Source organism: Poecile atricapillus, chromosome Z, assembly GCF_030490865.1.
Source record: "Poecile atricapillus isolate bPoeAtr1 chromosome Z, bPoeAtr1.hap1, whole genome shotgun sequence".
In the NCBI taxonomy this organism is placed as follows: domain Eukaryota; kingdom Metazoa; phylum Chordata; class Aves; order Passeriformes; family Paridae; genus Poecile; species Poecile atricapillus.
The window spans coordinates 133,521,657-133,541,823 of record NC_081289.1 but is presented as its reverse complement, the minus strand read 5'-3'; the positions used below and the strand labels follow the sequence as shown (position 1 = coordinate 133,541,823).

Sequence of the window (20,167 nt, the reverse complement as noted above, 5' to 3'; positions counted from 1 at the left end):
CCCTATAAAGAAAACAGTGAGAAAAAAAATGTCCCATGGAGTCACCCTAAACAATGAAATTTCAGAGATCCACCAGCACAAAGTTCTACATAGCCAGAAACTGAAGCATACAGTAGGCAGCACCTTTGAGATGTGAACGGTGAAAAGAAGAGGCAACACAGATGATTCTTCAACAGGATGAGCTCTGCACACAGTAGTGGGTGGCTGTTTCCTAATCCCCCCTCTCCCATATGCAGCAAAATTGCTCACATGGGGCAGGCCAGGACTGCACCTCTGGTGTTTGGAACCCACACTTCAATGGAACACAAGCACATCAGACTGTGGGGACAAAGGTCTTTTCCCTATGATACACGCACAGAACTGCACTAAAGACAGTCTGTTTGAGCAAGATGTTTATCATTCAGTCTGCTGCCTTCATTTTTCCTTCAAAATACAGTATCCAGGTCTTACCCAGGTGATCTCAACAGCTCTTATGACAGGACTAGAGTCTCCTATTACTCTTAAAGCGCAGTGAGTCTAGAGAGCATTTCATTTTCATGATTACTTAAAGAAGGCCTAAGCCTGGGAATGTTTTTTTACTGAATATAATTATAACACATGTGCATCACAGCTGCCAAAAACTGGACTCCAAGTGACTTTAAGATGAAACTAATTGTGCATTTCTAAAGCCAAATGACAACTTGAAAAATACTAGAAAAGCCAACAATCTCTCATACGGATGGAAATGCTTCTGAAAACATCCTCAAAATGCCATGTAAAACCCCATAACAATTTCACAGCTACTTTTGTGACAGGGAACCCCTGGAGGTTTTTTATTAAGCAACCAGTGACCATAAAACAAAGCTAGGAAAGCTCCTGCCAAGCTGTTTGCTGTATACAAAATATCTGTGGGTGAGAGCTCTGATACAGGTGAAGGGAATCAAACTGCTGTGGAAGTATTAAGTCCTGACCCTCTACCACTATCCCAGATGATGACTGATGCAGTAGCAGGGTTCACAAATGAGTGCATGCTCCAGGTTTTGAGCTGCATATTCCAAAACTATCTAACCTCCTTTTGTAGTACCTAATCTCTGGTATTACTTAACACATGTTATTACAGAGAAAATATAAAAGCCTAAGGCTTCTGCACTCATTAAGTGCTTTGAAAGTATTTTAAAAATACTCTTCCAGAGCATGCACCGTATTATTTTGGAGGCATGTACATAATGATTATCTTCAGTTTTAGCTGCAGCATTTCTGTGGCTTGCTTTACGTTATTCAAGGCTGTGCTCAACAGCTGTGCCAAGCTGCCAAGTGCAAAGGGTAACAGAATACTGCTAAAAATCAAACAGGCATCACAAAAACAAGCCTCTGAGGTTAATGTACTCAAATTAAAAATTCAGGCTCTGTGCACCAAGACCTACCTGAAAATTCAGGCAGGCACATGCCTACTTGAAATGATCAGAGATACGTATGCACAAAGAAACTGGGGGTAAATATCAGGCCAGCTGAAAATGCACTTCTCATTAGGCTTCCCCAGTGAGAAGGTCACCCCACACTATATCAGGCAATACAGATGAGGATACATTCACATCACCTATATTCAGTTTCTGATGCTGGTGTCCAACAGTCAGCAGAGTAAACACGCTCCAGTCCCTGATGCAAAGCACCAGGTAGAAGCTGGAAGCCTAACCTGAAAAGCTGAAAATTGGAACTCCACCCAGAAATACCATCTTCTATAATGCTGCAGAGGTCCTTGCTGGAGTTTACCTACTGATATATCCCACAGGAGAATCCTTCCTATCCTGCTTCTACATCACTGATGTATGAGTAGGTTTAGCAGCTGCCTATTGTGGCCACATGTGTGTCAACTGCTGACAGCAAACAAATGAGCTATTCTCTGAGGGGAAAAAAATAAAGGGAGAAATTCAGCTGCAGACTTCAAGATCTGAAACGGTCAGTGTGGAAGTCTGCAGGGCAGCAATGCATCCTATTAACACAAGAGTGTGCTAATACAGCTTGCACTAGGAAGGAAAAAGCACAGGGACTGTTACCTAAAAGATCAGCACAAAGCACTATGCACCCCTTTCAAGTACCAAATAACATGATGTGTAATTTGACTTCTCTTTAGTGTTCAAAACAAAAAAAACCCAACCAACCAACCAACCAACCAACCAACCAACCAACCAACCAACCCAGGCAATAAAAGAGATGAGCAGGATTTTTTCTGATTTTAGTAAAAGAACTTCTACTGATTACTACATTAACAATTTAATAAGATCACTAGAATGAAGCTGTTAGTGAGAAAAGAATTTGATATGTGATTAGTTCAGTGAAAAAGATCAGCATTTGTTCCAAACAAATTATCTTTTAAAAGCAACACTTACCAGTTTTCTCTCAAAGTGACTACTGCTAATTTCAATTTGACACAGAAGCCTGATCTCAGCAAAGCTGCCATTTATAAACCAACGGAGTTGGATACTTGTAGAGTTGTTCCCAGTAACAGTTACCTTTTCTGGGGTTTTTGGATGAACTTAAAAAAGAAATAAAAATCCTTCAGTTATAATAAAAAAACACATTTACTTTACTTCAGAAAAATATTATTTTAGAAGATCAGAGGGAATCAGATGGATAACTGTTTCAATCAGCGACTGGGAAAACTGGTGCTGGGAAAGCACCTGCAAGCCATCTCATTCCTGACTCTCTTCTCAGCTATCAAACATGGAAACTGATTTACTTAAGACTGAGTATACTGCACACATGATAAGGAGCTGAGACACAGAAGAACATTTTTCCTCTTACTGATATTATAAAAAAAGTGAAACACCAACTATTTCAGATGACAAGTGATGGATGAATTTACTTAACTTTGTTCAATTTCTGTGAAGTTTTTTAGTTAGGACTTAAAATCTGCAGACCAGGACAAAGGAGGATTCCTAAACGACCCCACCCCAAAACTCCCTTCACAGAATTTTTCAATAATATTCAACACTAACATTCACAGCTATCAGAGAAAAGAAAATCTACTGTTAGATTTGGTCCAGATACCTTACAGAAGTATGTACTGTTTTGGGATTAAGCGGACAATACAAGAAAGAAAGAAAAGGAAACAAATAAGAAACACCAGCATATCACCTGGATGTGAAATAGCCCAGTTTATAATTAACAAATTATGCTTTTCTCAACTCTTCAATTTACTCTTACAATTCTAATCTCAGGCTAGCTGAACTGAGATCTGGACAAAAAAATATGCACTATCCTCATATTTAATTCAGTTTTGTGGAGAACAGAATGTATTGGTTACATACTGCAACCTGAAACCTCAGCTATGATTGTGGAGGACAAAAGGGTGGCAAAGGAAGTGTTAGAGAGGTGGTCATCTTTCTTTCCCTTTTTAAACTGAAGGTCTAATGAGAGAAGTTATTTCTTTCTCCAAACCCTGACAGCAGATAATCATGGCTATTACCAACAGCACACAATAGTCTTGCTATTACCTTCTGTCTTTTCATGTTATTTTTTTTTATGCCCCAAATCCTGCTGCTGTAAAACTGTGTAATAATTTGCCCTATAAGCAGACACTGAAATACAGGATCATTTACATACAGCTATAACTGGTTCATAAAGCTACACCTAAATTTTAATTGTTGATATGTAATAGAATATGAAACAAAACATAAACTTGCCCAGAGAAGCTGTAGATGCCTCATCACTGGAAGTGCTCAAGGCAAGATTAGAGAGGTCCCTGAGCAACCTGACCAAGCGTGTGGCACCCCTGCCCATGGCAGGAGGTGGGGCATGGGGGCTGTGTGTGCTGTCTTGGAACTAAATGATCCTTAAGGTCTCTTCCAACACCAGCCACTCTGGGATTCCATGATAAACAGCAGCTGGCTAATTATTAGATCCCGTATTAGCCTTTATCACACTGTTAGTGTTTATCACACAGACTTTAGTCTGCTGTTGAGAACTGGCATCTCCCTGTACAGTTCTTCATTGCCTCACAACATGCCCCGAGTCATTTTCATGTTCAAATTATTGAATATGGCAGTAATCTGGTGACAACTAAGGAAAAAAATGAAAAGTATACCATGTCAGACCTCTTCAAACCCAAAACAAACAGCATGTAGGAAGCATCTTTCTCCCTTTGTAAGTCAGAAGTCTTACCTCTTTGAGTTATATCAACCAAAAGAGATGACTGTGCTTGCCCAATAGGATTGGAGACACCTAATATGAAATCATAGGTCTTTTTATCAGGCAGCACTGGAAAGCCACAGGCATGATCTCTGTTCACTTCATTCACTTCACATGAAACATTTTTACCAGATGTTCTACAAAGTAAAGAGGGGAGGGAAAAGCTTAATTTTTGAATAAGTTAATTCCTAGCAACAGTCAGAAGCCTAGACTGAAAACATGGTACAGAAGATGGGTTCAGTTCACATGGCTTACAGAATGATTTGATTGCAAACACCACAATGCAGGTTAAAGCGGCATCAGTCATGACTTGCCCTGTTCTCACGTGAAACTCTCCTCTTCCACTAGCATAAATTTCCATTCTCTCACTTCTCAAAAGCCTGGAAAACAGGTAGGTCCTGTAAAACCACCTCACAAGTCACAGCTAAGATTCTGATTTAAAGTATCTTTGTTCAGATCAGCATACATTTGCATTTAAAGAATTTTCTTAATTGCTTTCTGAGCTAGTGAGATGCTACACACATTGTCTTTCTACAATCCCTGTCAAATATGAACTAAGGTTTGTTCCCTGGAATACATCCACTAGTCCCAGTTGTCTTTTAATCAAAAGCAGGAAAGGCAGTCTGATAACAGACAAGAACAGTGGTGGATCTTTAGGGATAAAATCTAAATTGTGTATCTGTACGTATGTACATGTATTTGTTTAATCAGTGTTAAGCCTCTCATTCAATAGCGCAAGTTTAACTAACTTCTTCTTTCAGGTATTTTTACTGTGCTCTAGCTGAGCTCTGAGCTCCCTCCACACCACACTACTTCAATAGTTCAGTGTGGGCTGACAATAAGGATGAGAGTATTTATCCCAAAATGCATCACATTAATCTCACTGGGCTGAGCAAAACAAGATTGGACAACGTTCTTACTTATAAGATGAATATAGGCAGTCAGTGACTGAAGCTCCTTTCCTTTGAATACCTGCCCTGTTTTGTCCACCTCTTTGCACCCTACCCAGTGGCTTTTTTAGCATCAGCACTCTAGATGACATCTGTGACTGTTACTCAAACCTCATTGCCTCCAGCATGCTTCTAAGCCACCATGAGACTCCATTTCTCATCATTTTGTGTGACTCAGGCCTCTCCTGGCTTCTTTCCCTGACTGCTCCTTTGGAATGACACAAGGGCCTCCTCTCACCATGGGAATTTTGTTAACTCCTCACTGACTTCTAATCACAACCCCCAAGGAACTGGTTGCATTTTGCAAGCGCTATTCCAGTGCAGAAACACTTTTTTAAGGCTTTACATGTCCTGGCCTCAAAGACAATGTAGTAGGACACTAGGTGACTGCTTCTTGGGAAACCAGTGTTATTTGTCTTTTCAGTGTTTTACAGATAACATTTCCTCTGCCTGCTGTAATTCTTAACGGCAGGAGAACAGATGGAGGCTAACTGCTGTTTTCTCTAGTGGCACTTGGGATATGCCCCACGAGCTGTCTTAGAATTGCTACTCAGTAAACTTCTGTCATCCTGCTGAGCAGAAGCTCAGTGAATGTCTGACATGATCTGACCCAGGTTTCATATAAAAAAAATCAAAAATTAGTGCTAGAGTCCTACTATCTTTCTGTATTTTCATGCTGGCCTTGTATATATGTTGGCAGTAGCCTGATACACTAAGCCCTTTATCTAATTGTGGCTTCATAATGGTGTAAACCTTTGGGAAAAGCCATCTTTAATTCCCATTGGAATTTTGCAGGGCTAGACAATGGTTTTCCAAACTTAGTTTAAGTCCAGCTTGCTGAAATTCTTGGAATGTATTTTAGGCTCTAAGCAATCACATTCAAATAGATATTGTGCAGTAAGTCCCAGGCAGCAGTGGAGGTATTCCAGCTGTATCCTTTTACTCCTTGTAGTGCTGACTAATTTTACCTTTCAAATAAACTGTACTTTGTTCTTCGTTCTCCATATAGTCCACTGGGCCTGCCTGGTTTCCAGGTGCATTTTATTATCAGAAAGTTGGGTGTTTCACAGCTGAGGTTTTGGGGAATATCAGGAGCATCTGTAGCATGAAAGAAAACCAAAACTGTTAGCTGATGTTTTCCCATCCTGGTGCAACATTTGGCTTACTGAAAGCATTGCTCTTTTGTTTACTGGGTCTAGACTGAGTGCTTCAAAAATACATGGCAATAGCTACACCCCAACCACAGAAGTAATATGCATTAATAAAAGACAGTAAAATAGATGGATAATTATCATCTCCATCTGACTAACACTGGACTCTAGAAGTCTAAGTAGGTGGGTAATCTGGCAAATCACATGCTCACAAGCTCCAGTCTCTGACCTGGAAGTATTCCACTGAAGCTCTGCCAAGAGTTTTCTGAAATTCTGAGCATCAGTTCAGCCACTGAGCAATGCAGGAATGTTGTCGGCTGTGTGTCACATTTTCTAACATGCCAGCCCCACCACTGCTTTGAATTCTCCAAACAAGTCAAGGAAATGTCAAGGAAATGGTCCCTTTAGCATGAATTCCACACTGAATTTGAAAATTAAAGCAACCCCTGAATGGCTCATCCTCTTCACCATGGTTCTTCCATCACTTTGGAAGTGCCCATCTTTTCCTTTTAAGTCTTGTTCTTAGTTCCCATACTAGAGCAGTGCTGAGTGCCTTGCTGGAAAAGACAGGCAGTGCTCCCAACACAGAGGGTAATCATGCCAATCTGAGACTGGGCAGTGCACTTATTTCAGGTCTGGTACACTTGAGGTACATAAAAGTGGAAAGGTGTATGCCAAAGGTAGAGCAACAATATCCATATGTTCCAGATATATTCCCTTCTCTCTGCCCTAGAGAAGGGCAACTAACACACAAGGCAACAATGGCAGGTTTAGTTCAGATTACAAGCAGTGAGCCAGAAAAGAACATCTGTTTTGCTAGGCCTAGGCTTAACTGAAGTGTTTTGTATACATATTTACTTCCTCCACCTTTTCTTCCCCTCACCAGCAAGAGGACCATAGTAAGAACTCTCCTCAAAAAGGAGGTACTACAAGAAGAAACACTGACAAGAAACATCCCATCTGTTAAAAAAAAAAAAAACATGAAGGAAAAACCTATGGGATTGTCACAGCTTTCATTCTTGAACCACTAACTTATTTACCAGATATTTTCACACAAAAACAAATTCTGCACAAATAATGTAAAAATGGGATATCACTGAGAAATCATAAAAAGCTGAATTCTTTTGGCATTTCCTAGTGCACATTTAACAGACTAAGTCAATGACAGGATGCACAGTCTGGAGAGTGGAACACACTTTCAAAATTATTCCAGTTTCTCCCGTCCTTTTCCTCAACCCCAAGGGCCTTAAATTCAAAGGCAGGCATTTGTAATGAGGAATGGGATTCTATGGAGCAGCTATTGGAATATAATAACTTTCAAATTCCCTGTGAGGAAAAAGCACACTAAGCTTTAAAGTGACCAATTATGGGGAAGACGAGTTAGGTACAGTGGTACAGTAAGTCATTTAATAGATATCTGTTTCTGGAACACATATCTGAACCTTGTATGATTACACAGAGAAGATACACAGCCAGCCAGTACCTTTAAAGAAAATACTGAAAGAAAGTTTTAGAAGAATGCCCAGGAAAGAGAAATTACTGCCTAGTTTCCTTTGCTGTAATTAGCTCCCAAGGAGTTAACATGGATGAGCATCTGTTACTGCAAGTTTAACTGTTGTCTTCGCTCGACTGATCGGTAAATGAATGTTTGCACTTAGAGTTCTTGCTCTTTCTCTCACCTAGTCATAGACTACACTAGAACAGATGTAAACCTAAACTGATAGACTGGTGGAGAGTTGAATATTCATATGGAAATAATCTAATTGGCATTCCAGATCATGAAAAAGTACCAATCAATGAGAGAAGCACTGGGCCACATTCTAAAGAGGGCTTACATGGGTACCTTCTTAGCCTTCCAGACTTGGTGTCTCCTCCATGAGCTGGCCTTTTCACAGTGAAATCAAATAAGTACAATCCCCAGTTCAACTTCAAAACCAAGGGCCAGCAGGGAAAAAACCACAACAGTATTTTTTTTCCTAGCAGAACCCTAAGAGTCTCAAAATAATTTTGTTTTTCCTCAGGTTAGTAAACATGATACATACATCCTACAAACACGACACTTCCTTCCAACCCATTTTCGAGTCTGCACACTACATTTGTCCCGCTGCTATTTGAAACACTGGCATTGAGGACTCTGATGGCATGGCTTCGACTGCTCAGTTGCATCATTGTGTAGGATTTTGATCCATAAGTCATATTTGTTACGCGCTGATCTTCTTCATGGACACAACAAAACGTCAAATCTGAACCTACTGCCACCACAGGGTCCAGAGGAAACACTCCACTCCCACCAGGCTCGGTATCTTTTCCTAGCAGAGAAAGAAGAAAACAAACAAAAAGCAAGAAACCTCACGTGAACAATTTATAAAATATGACTGAGGAGTACTCCAATGCATACAAATATAAGTTTGCTAGGTTTCACTAACTAGTGATTGCATTATTTCTCTAATCAAAATGGTCTCAAAGGCAGCCCATCACTGCCTAATGCCCTTCTTCTACCTTGGCGTAATTCTTATAAAGAAATAAAAGTCTATGTGGTTGCAAGGGAACAAATATACCAGGGATCACTTCTGCTGGGCTCCAGTCACTCCAGTCCTGGGGGCCAACAAACTGTGTTGCATTAATGTAGCAGCGAATCTTCACGTAGTGTGATGTGCACTCCAAAGGCATGTCTGATGTCCAGTTCCAAGAAAGAATGATGTCTTCATGAGTCAGCTTTGAGTAGTAAGTAACCTGGAAAGTTTTTGCACCAAGAAATCAAGACAGAGCTTATGAACACCTGTGAGTAATGACATATAATCTCCAAAGCATCAACAGAATGGCAAATTAGGTGAAGTAAATCATAAAATCCTCATAGATTATTGGAGCGTTCTACCTAACTTTTAGCAGCACTGCAAATTTACTGGGACAACAGCCCAAGTTTCTAAAGAGCCCACCAGCTAGGTACTGTCAGCCAGAAATACCAGAGGGCAGACATTTGAGCGGGAGCAGGGAATTTAGAGAGAGGTATACTGCACCCTGGGCTTCTCGTAGGCAGTAAAATGTTCCAACTTCTTCAAAATAAAACTTTTCTAATATTAGCCCTAGGCTGCATGTTCCATCTTTTTTCCATTATTAAAATTTATAGCACAGAGCTACAAACTGGCCTGGAAGAACTCTGGTTACAAAAAAAAGAAAAAAGCAAGCTGAGCATTCAGAGATGACCAAGACTGTAGACACTGTTGGAGATATAAAAACAATGGTGTAAATTATCTGCCAAAATTGTAATTAAGTTCTAATTACAAAGTTCATGTACCAAAAAAAAAAAAAAAAATATGCTGTGCCTAAGTGCCAACAGAACAGTAGCTAGTTTTCCTGTTACTGTGAAACTTAACAAGAAGTTACCTGCCAGAAGCACTCAGGTCCTGCAAAGCTCCACTATCTTCATAATTCCCAGTTTTTTTCAAGTGACTTCTCAGGATATTACCAAGGGCAAAATCTGTACATATATTTTTCATAAAAAAAGAAAGGGACCTACTTGTGTGACTATTTCCATTGCTTCTTTTCGGAGTATCTGAATCTGCCAAAGGGCATCCAATCCATATGGGAAGACCGATCCATTATCACTCCACTTCAGATTTAATGTGGAAGTTGGAAAGTCAGGCATTAAACTAAGAATGTGTGGAGTGACAGGAACGAAGGCTTGAAAAAGATGCCAAGGGAGGGAGAGAAAAAAAAAAGCCATATTCAGGTCATTACTCAGCAGCACCAGCCCTACAGGTGTTTAACAGCCACAACTCTCTACTCTGAACTGGCTAGTAGCCATACAAACATGTAACTCAACCTGTGTAATTAGAACAAGGCTCTGTGGCTACTTGAGCATGAGAGTTCTCAGGAAAGCACAGGTGTTGATGAATCATCAGGTAGCACTTTCTTCTAATACCTCAGCACGCAGATGGGCGAGTAACTGATTGTGAATATGACTTTCATAATGCATAGCAGGGAAAATATCCCATCTTCCCCAACCTTCCTTCAATACCACAGTGATAAAGGAAATATGGTGGCAGTCTTTGAAGTGTGCATGAGAACACTTCTAGGCAGAACGCTGGAAAAAGATCCCCAGAAGTATGTTTTAGAGAAAAGTAGGGAAGTGGGCACTTGCAACAAAAGGGAGAGTGACAAGGAAGGAGAGCAGAAGCACAGAATGGAAGAAGCTCACATGAGGTTCTGAAGATCACAGAGAAAATGACTTTAAGTTACAGGAAGTATGAAGGGCATGATATCCTGATATCATGGAAAGGGGGAAAGGACAGGGGGGATTAAATAGAAGCATGTCTTCTACAAACGTATTGTGGTGAAGCAAGAGGTTGAAAACAGGGAATAATCTTGATAATACAAGGGTTATGGCAGTCCACTGGACCTGGTGCAATCTAAAACATTTTTAAAATATGTGTGATATATCCAACTTCAGTCATGGCCAAGGATCTGATTGTGTTCAGCACAATCAATACACTGCCCATGATAACCTGTGATGAACCTGAGAGACTCATAGTATTGACCAAATATTTTTGAGCTGCATTTTAAGTTCTGGAGCTGCTCTTGGCTGTAAACAGAACCATGGGTAAGAAGTGTTACTGACATTAGAATTTGACTACACTGAAGGAGTAAGCAGGCAAACCAAAGGCAAAAACTAGACAAAACATGGCAGATTGTGTCACTGCCATCTTCTGTTTACAAATTCCTTCTTTGCCTGGAAGGAAGTGGGAGAAAGTCTGATTTACTTATGTATGTAGATTAGGAATTTGTTTACAAATGCTTTCTAATTTACAACTAGGACAAAAAAGGACAAAGAATGAGGGATGTAACATTGTTGTATTTTGTTTTTGTCCTCACATTTTGCCCTTGATTTTTTCTGCTATGAACTATGGATAAGAGGTGTATTCCTTCTCATGAAGGGTTAAAGAAAACAACCTATGATATATGGGAGCTTCACATGGAGCCAGCATATCAACATTCTACATAAAGGAATGCTGCCAAAGAAACCTGCAAGCATGTATACATTTGAAGAGTTCTTAAACAAAGTATAGAGGCCTTAGATAGACACATATGACCTGATACTTACAGATGTCTTTCTGATGAATTACAAATTCTTTGGTAGCAAAAGCAGTTCCAGAGCTTTTGATTGTTACTGTGATAGAGTTCTCTGGGATTGGAATCTCAACCCTTCTCTCCTCAGTTTTAAAACACACTTGAGGGGTAAATTCACTAAAAAGATAGAGAGGGTTAAACAGTTATTTCATAGGAATTGGATAGGAAGCTAAGGCACACTAATAAAACTCAATACTCTTGCACACTAATAAAACTCAAATTCTCTGTAATAAACAGAAAGCTCCATATCGAGTTTGTGAAGGAGTGAGACTTGCTTGGGCTTTGGTTAATCTCAGATTAATGGCATTCCTTCATATTTCAAATCACTTTTATCACAGTGGTAGGTTGTGTACTGTGCATAATGCAACTAGCTAGTTGTTAAGAGAACACTTCAAAGTGAAAACCTTGCTTTTTAAACAAAATCATAGAATCAATAAAGTCCAAAAAAACCTTTAACATCATCAAATGCAACTGCTGACCTAGCACAAACACCATGTTCACCATTCTCCAACATTCACCATGTTCTTACGTGCCATATCCATGTCTTCTGAACACTTCCAGGAATGGTGACTCCATCACTTCCCTAGGCGCTCTGTTCCAATGCTTTACAACACATTTTGTGAAAATTTTTTACTTAATGTCTAATTAAACTTGAGGCCAACAAAAGACATATTTCTGAAACCTAGTCACCATGAATCCATGTTTCAAAACAAGAAAAATAAAAAACACTAAACCAAACCTAATAGTGCTGCCCCTCCCTTTGTGTTTTCTGACTCACTCTCCCTCCATTTCTTTTCAAAGTGAGGGCATATGGGTTGAAAGAGCAGGAATACCACTTGTGTCCACATCTTAAAACAAATATTTTAGCTTCCTTCTACTGCTCAGCTCACAGGGAAAGAGCAGAGAGCAGAGAGGATTAAGATCCCAGGTGAAAAAGTAGCCTGCGCTTAATGTATGTGCAGTGCTCAGTACAATGTAGTCTGGCTTTTGTCTTGAAGATGTGGATATATACAGGAAATAATAATGGATGGATGAAGTCCCTTTGCTCATTATCACTGAGATGCAACTAGAAAGGCAGAAAGTTTGGAAAAAGCCAGACCTTCCTCTTGGGGTAATGATGGAAGGAAGGAAAGCAGAGAGAACAATGCCAGACTTCCTGCTGAGGGACAGTTACTCACTTACGAACTGGAACAGGACCCTGGAGCTCCCATCAGCTGGAGTCAAGAGCTTGGGTTGAACTCTTAAGATTTGCACAAGACTCTGGGCTAGCAAAGGCCAGCTGAGACTTGAGTGCTCAGAAAGGCTGTTCCTCTTTGGTACTGAGAAATTATTAGATGATATTTGGGCAACTGAAAAACAAAACTTCTTTCCCTCAGGGATTTGTGCACCAAGCTTATCTCAGACTCTGCTTCAGGGACCCCAGCCTGTCCTGCTTTATTAAGGAGAAACAGCAGCAGCTACATGGTTGTTCTTGTTCAGAGGACAGTACCTCATGAACTCTGCACTTCTGAACTCTGGCCACAGAGTTATATACATGGTGTTTTTAAAATAGAAATGATAGCTAGCAATGCAGCAGGAATAATGAGACACAGAAAATCAAGCATGTAGGTGTACTAAGTGCAGCCAAACCCTGGGACCCTAAGGAAAAGTCTGGGCTGCCTGCAAAACTTACAGGAAAAAAAGACAGTACAAATATCTGGACTGGGGGCAGGATAAAGATGCAAAATGGATTTGAACTCATCCCTAGCACATGATAAGCATTTGGCAGACCCATAGCACGGGGAATTGAACATGTAGTTCTCATTAGTAAAAAAAACACACAGAAGATTTAAGTTTGTTTTTTAAACTTTTCTCAAAATTCTCAACTTGCATTCACTTCAGAACAGCTATTTCAATCGTGAAATAATTTTTACGTTTCTTCTAATACAGCTTAAAATTTTTATAAAGCTTGTAAGGCAGTCACTGAGAGATTGTTCACGCTTTTCCACACGAAATCCACGTGAAACTCAACACTTGTGTCATATATTCTACTGCTTTGGCCCACAGCATCAGGATTCACTGCTTCCAACTCTCATTTCCTTTTGGACTGAACCTGTTTTGAAGATATCCCTCATGAAAACTCTGAGCAAGGGATAGGCAGACACACAGAGAAGTCTGAGTAAATAAGAGGATCTTCCAGTCCTTTGAAAACAGCAAGCAGATTTTGGCAGGCAAGCTGTTAGCATGGAACAACTTTACCAGAATCCCTGCCATTGCCTGAGTTAACAGGGCCTAGCGGGAGCACCACCCAAAGAAAACTGATGGGGAGATGCTGGGAAACAACAGCATCACAATTTCCATGGGCAGTGACTGAGGAAAAATTGTACTTTCATCACAATTTGGTATTTTTTAACCAGGTATGTGGGGGGACTTACTTGGTAGTGTAGCAAAAGTCAGTTTGTCCATGGCTTCCTCTAGAAGAGACATCCCAAGTACAGAGCATTTTGTGTAAATTGTGCGTTACACATTTCAAATTCTGGGGGTCCCCTAGAGAACCTGAAAGCATGTAAGAAGTACAGTCAAAAACGGCAGGTCAAAAATGAGCAACTGTAAAACAACTATTTTTCACGTCTGTAGCCATTCCTTTTACATTTTTATTGCATGTATGTCTGGCCAGTATTTTAAAACTGTTGAATGATTTGTGTGCCTGATTAGACAGCCACAGACTGACAGATTTCTAGAGGCACCTGAGATCTGGATTTATACTCATGTGTAACAGCGGCACTGCCTCTTTCCACAATACCCATTCCTTGCCTAGCCTAATAAGCAGGCTTTGGGCCAATGGCAAAACCACAAGCTTTGATTTTAACCTAATGAGATTTTTGGACTCATCCATGTCATACATGGAGGGCAATTAATGACAGAAGAGCAGTTAATGATAATGTGTGAAATGGCTGAAGAGAGCCAACATACACAGCAGAAAGGTTTCAATGCAGACATTTACACCAATGCATATGCACACTATCAGTGGCACTATGGAGAATTTAACACCCAGGTTTGCAAGATGCTGCTGGGTGCTGGAAAGCAGAGACCAGGCCTGGCACTGCTTCCAACCCTAGGATGGTGTGGGGCCACAGAGATGATGGCTTTTGAACACACGTATAGTAGGAAACCAATGCAATTACAAGGTACAGAAGCTACAGAGAAAAAGTAGTTAGTGAATCACATTGCAATAAACTTACCTATCTCTTGGCTATACATTAAGCTTCTTAAGCATAAAACAGCTAGTGCTAAAAGGCAGCGGAGGCTTGAGTTCTTCCACATTCTTCTACTGTTTGTTTTAAGAATAGCAGCTTTAAGCAGGAGTAAACGTCATCTTCCAACAAGCTGGTCAGTTCTAAAATTAAATACAGAAATAGAAAAAAAAAAAAAAAAGACCAAAGTTTTAAATTCTGGACCTGGTATGCCACAAATGGTGCTTTTTTGTTCTATATACTTTTCTTCTTCAGAAATGTTCCCAGGCATGGCAACTCCTTTCCCTTCATGTAGCAAACAAATCTATTCTCTGTTGCAGCAACTCCTTGATTCATTAATTTTCTGCAAGGCATTTCCTCAAGAATCACAGACATACAAAACTCTACAGTTCATAGGAACTCTTCTAGTATCTTAGATAGGACTATTTAATATCAGAACAGAACAGACGTGGCAGAGTACTCCCCTAGGATTAGCCTCTTCATCTTAGATGAAATATCATATATACAAAGGATATTGTATATTGTGAATGGAAATGCCCTCTGATTCATTTATGCACTTAAGACCAAACACAACATCTTTTTTCTTCTTTTCTCTGTTCAATTTTCAAAAAGCTGTGATTCAGAGCTTTCAAAGCTTCTGGCATGTTCGAGACATTGCAGAACCAGACCTGGTCACCCAGGATCACTGGTTCAATCCAGTGTTAACTAATAACCCCTGGAAGAAAAATAAAGGGGGAAAAAAGTGAGCCATTTCTTTATCAAAAAATACTTGTTGCTGCAATTACTGACCTTAGAGTAAAAACTTATCTGGAGCATTATGTTGAGTGTGTTCATTGAAGATTAACAGGTTTCCTCTTTTAAAAAGAGAAGCTCAGCTGTTCAGCAGGACCCTGGGAATACACTCAGTTCCACCCACACATTGAACACCTTCAGATTTTATTCTCAAAAGGGAAAAACTGAAGGAAAAGTTCTCTAAAAGCCCAGTCCCTATCTGGTGCATGGTTTCCCTGCTACCTGAAATCTGTGAAGACATATGCACCCTTCCAGAGACCAAAACTCTCATTTAGCCAGAGGTCTTCTCTCAGCAACCAACTGCAAGAGCTGTGTCATTTTCATGTTAGAATATGACCAAACCTACCTGTCCTACAGAGCACCTTTGTTACCATTTTGTCCAGACTACTATTTTGAAAGGCTCCTGACCTTGACTCAGAAATATCTTCTAAAGCCAGATGAACATTGTCAGAACAACAAACTCTGTCTAAAACCCTCTGTAAATTAAAAAGAAACTCCTTTACACTTAAATTCCCTGTGCCACCATGACTGTGCTCCCTCATCCCATACATCCAATGCATGTAATGATAATTACATGTATTACCATGTAATACAACCATGTATTTTTATGTTTGGTTTTTCATTTGTTTTAAGCAATCTTCCCTTAGGGGACAGCTGGAAATGTGTGAAATGCTCTTCTGTCTGTTACCAATCTGCACTGTGAGAGGAGAAACATAGCAGCACTATGCCAAATAATCCAGAGCTGCTCACAAGACATAATTTCTATTCTTTCTCTGGTCAATAACCAGCTTGAAGGAAAGGTACAAGCAGCACAAGAGATGAGAGAAATGCTACGGTCAAGACCACTGTTGCATATGGAGGGGTATCCATAAAGCTTAGTAATTATCTTGATCTCAGTGTGTTCTCAAATCACTTGAAAACCTCATGAAACACATACTAATTTAAACTATGCTGCCCCCAGAGAGTATCTTTCATCTATTCCTAAATTGTAATATCCATGCTGTGCAACATGTTAAAAGCTAAATCAGGAGCAGAGGATGACAAATCCAGGTAAAGATGAATCAACAACCAACCAGCACATAAAATATATTAATCTCTGTGACAAATAGCCCTCTGCATTCTGGTGTACCTCAGGGTATTCATATTGTACTTCTCCACGTTATTAATGAAAATATGGGATGTTATTCCAGGTTTAAACTTTGCTCACAAACCTCTTAACTTTGTAAAAAGTGTAAAAACCACTCACACAAGCCTGGGAGTTACATGAATAAAATGACTGATTTCTATTTCAGTCTATGAAGAATATGTAAATTTTTTCTGTTTCTGACAACTTCTTCAAAGGCTATTTCTGGTTTGCAGAAAAGTCCAAACCCAAAATTCCAAGCTGTATAGCACAATCAATTGACAGTCCCCTACCAGCTGGCAAAGACAAGGAAAGAATAAAAGGCACTGATGCCACTTAAAGGAGAAAGAACTGAGATGCGATATTAATTAAATCCCGAGTCTCTGAACACATTACCTATGTAAATTTGTGCAAAACACATTTGGTTATGCCAGGCTTATGATGTAGCTTCAGCAACTATGTGTGTGTGTGTGTGTGTGTATTTTAAGAAAATCTGGTTTTCTGCACCTCTTTCAACACTTAGTTCACTAAGTTGTCCTCCTACTGCAGAAGTTTTAAGAGTAACATCAGTGCATTACAAGAAATCTGAGTCATACCAAGTTCTCCTAAATGAAGCATAGTTTTAATTTCAGTTTCAGTCAGGCACAGAAGTGAACCTATGTAGTCTTATGAAGGGTATGATGAGAGTCTTGTGAACCACAGTCTTTCATAACAAGAATAGACTCCCTCGCTCTTGTATTCTTATACACATTTTATAACTTGCTGAAAAATTGAGAATTGGAAGCCTCATGTCACATAATTAATGCCATTAGTCAGGAGAAAAGACTCCCATTTACAGGCTTGGTTTTATTAAGAAGTTACAAAATAAATGAAGTACTTTAAAAATAGGAGGTTTACTTTCTTTGGATAAAATCTGCCTTCCATCAGTTCAAGACTAACTCAAACAAGCCTTAGATATTTTTCCTTACCATGAAAGATACTAAAATTATTTTATCCTCTAGACAGAGGTACTCTTAGGAGCAGTGATATTTATTTAGGACAAGACAGCTCAACATTGTCAGAAGAAGATAAAACCTTGCCCATGTTTGCCTGGAGTGCAACAAGAGCAGTAACTAAATATAAATGTCTTTACACTGCAAGTTTTTTTAGAAACAGTATGAAGAGGGTTAAGCCCATTGTCTCCACCTGAAAAAGCTACTGGATTTAAACTACTTTTAACAGTTGTCCATCTTAAAAAATATCAGCAATAGCACATCCCATAACAATCTCATTTCCTTGGGCAATATATTAATATATGTCACTTCACTGGCACTATCATCAGTGTTCTAAATGTGCTCCACAACTACCTTTTGCTCCATTTTAAGCACTTTATTTTGTCCTGTCTCCAGCAGACAAAGAACAGTTTATCCTCTGTCTTGCAACAACCTCTTACATAGAAGATGACTGACATCAGATCTCTAATAGCTCCTCCCTTAAAACCTCCAATTTTTTTTCACCATTTCCCAGTCTCAGTTTTTACATTTCCGATCATTCCTGGAAAAAACATTTCTCCGTGAATCAAAGCTGCTGTATCCAGTTTTGAAATACCTCTGCCCTGAGGCCTGAGCATTATCAAGAACAATGAAGGAACTTACCTAAGGCAAACCTATGTGTTTACACAGCCCATGCCATATTGGCTTTCTCCTACATTCAGACCTTGTTGACTCAATTTCAGTGTGTGATCCAGCCTCAGATAATGTACAAAGCTACCATGTGGCTGTTTATTTAATACTTCAAACTCCAATCTCATCCTCAAATGGACTGAAAACCTCCTGACTGAGCATGAGTGTGTTTGCACAGCAAATTCACCTTGAAGTCTTTGCCTAAAAAGGTCTTTTATTTTTAAAATTTTAAAATACAGAAGCAGCCTCCCATAAATTGATGCTGAGTAAAAAAACTGCGGGTGCATACAAAAGGTATTCACATGCAAATTTGTGCCATAACAACAGTAAAGGCATGACAGGCTTCGCTGTAAATTGCCCTTTTTCAAGAGCAGCTACTACAAGCAGGATTCCACAACTGTTGGAAGGTACAGCACATGGGAATATCCTGACTTCTACCCACGGCTTTATGTCATGCAGAAGACCTACCCTTGCACCTATTGTCAGGAAAAAGAAATTCTGAATTTCTTTTTCTGCAGACAAGGTAGTAAAAGAACAGTTAGATTCAGATGCTTAACCACTGAAGCCAGTAGTTGGTGGCCAATATTTAAAAGAGCTCAATAGCCATCATGGACCTTTAAATTACTTTTAAAGATGTTTTGATGCATCTAGTGATGAACACATAAATCAGAAAGGGAAAAATACTCCTAGACAATAACGGAAAAATATGTGAGGACAGCTTTGATTCAAAACCTTGTCAGCTGAAGGTTAAAGGTTTTGTGACAAACTGAGGAAGTAAGGGCAGTTAAGATATTACCAGCCTCTTTAGACTTAACCTCTAAAAGGGGAAACCAGAAAATAACTGGTATGTCTCTTTCTGACAGTGTTTGTTATTATTTATTTCTTGGCTTAACTGGTTCTGCCTATTTTCTTTTTTGGCATAGCTGACCAAATGCTCAATTCTCTTAAAAAAAAAAAAAAAAAAAAAGTGTTTTCTTAGTCAGTTGTAACAGATCAGTTCTCTAAGCACAAAAGTTCTGCAAAGCTTTGTTGTACTTTTGAGTTTTCTTGTCTTCCACTGTATTTCAGTGTCAAGTGCTTGGAAACCACTTTGAAAACAAACAAACAAAACAGCTAAAGAAAAAAAAAATTAATAATCTTTCCAGCCTGCTTTCTGCCTGCAGCCTGATCTGACAGTCACAAGCCTCCAGATATGTTTTTTAAAAATGTCTATGAATTGAGGATTAGTTGCTAGAGTTTTTATATATATAATTCTGCTCAAGAAGTAGATACCTGAAAAGAAATATTTAAAAAGTCACCTTATACAAAAGGTTTAGGAAACTAAGTGGAGAAGTCTAGATGAAACCATAAAATCAGTAAAAACATATTTAATAAATGCAAATGAAGAAGTCTCTCTATTAATAATTTTTTTCAAGTTAAAATTTTTATTTTTCTTCCACAGCTAAAGGTATTATAATAATTTACCACCAAATAGGATATAAAAAGCTCTCAAGGAAAATTACATAGCATACCACCAAAATATTGTACAGAATGATAAGAGGCTACATTTCTGGCAATACCAGACAGCCAGCATCCCAAATACTGTTGGGCAGAAATGCAGGTGCTAAGCATGCGCCTAGATCAAACCTTGCTAGAAGAAAAATTACTCTGCTCAGCAGGTAGAGAAAGATCTTGTCTCTGCTTAAAGATACTAATTCAACCTTCAAAGTGAAAGAAAAGACTTTCACATTCAGGTAAAAATGCATATATCAAATTACACATTCTATTGTTGCCAACTGAAAGCTTCCAAAAAAATTCCCCTCTCTGAAAAACCATGCCAGAAGTACACATTTCTGGGAAACCAAGCAAATGGCCAATACATCTGACAGTAAAGGCAATGAACACAGAAACAGAAGATGAACTGCCTTTCTTTAGAACAGCTGATCCCACAGGCTTCAGTCTTTGACTTAAAGCTAGCTGAGTA

At 39.3% G+C, this 20,167-nt stretch overlaps 1 protein-coding gene across 3 annotated transcripts in view; it reads right to left on the bottom strand.

Annotated features, from left to right (window-relative positions):
* The window catches only part of LIFR (LIF receptor subunit alpha), a 53,665-nt gene that overhangs the window by 18,685 nt on the left and 14,813 nt on the right, over positions 1-20,167 (bottom strand). For all 3 annotated transcript variants that reach the window (XM_058864986.1, XM_058864985.1, XM_058864987.1), the window contains 9 exons: positions 14,617-14,771; positions 13,810-13,930; positions 11,370-11,512; positions 9,786-9,949; positions 8,827-9,001; positions 8,311-8,577; positions 6,086-6,215; positions 4,141-4,304; positions 2,367-2,512 (listed from right to left, as the gene is read on the bottom strand). In XM_058864986.1, the coding sequence (XP_058720969.1) occupies positions 2,367-2,512; positions 4,141-4,304; positions 6,086-6,215; positions 8,311-8,577; positions 8,827-9,001; positions 9,786-9,949; positions 11,370-11,512; positions 13,810-13,930; positions 14,617-14,698 (1,392 nt within the window). In that variant the 5' untranslated portion in view covers positions 14,699-14,771. The remainder of the gene's footprint in view (positions 1-2,366; positions 2,513-4,140; positions 4,305-6,085; positions 6,216-8,310; positions 8,578-8,826; positions 9,002-9,785; positions 9,950-11,369; positions 11,513-13,809; positions 13,931-14,616; positions 14,772-20,167) is intronic.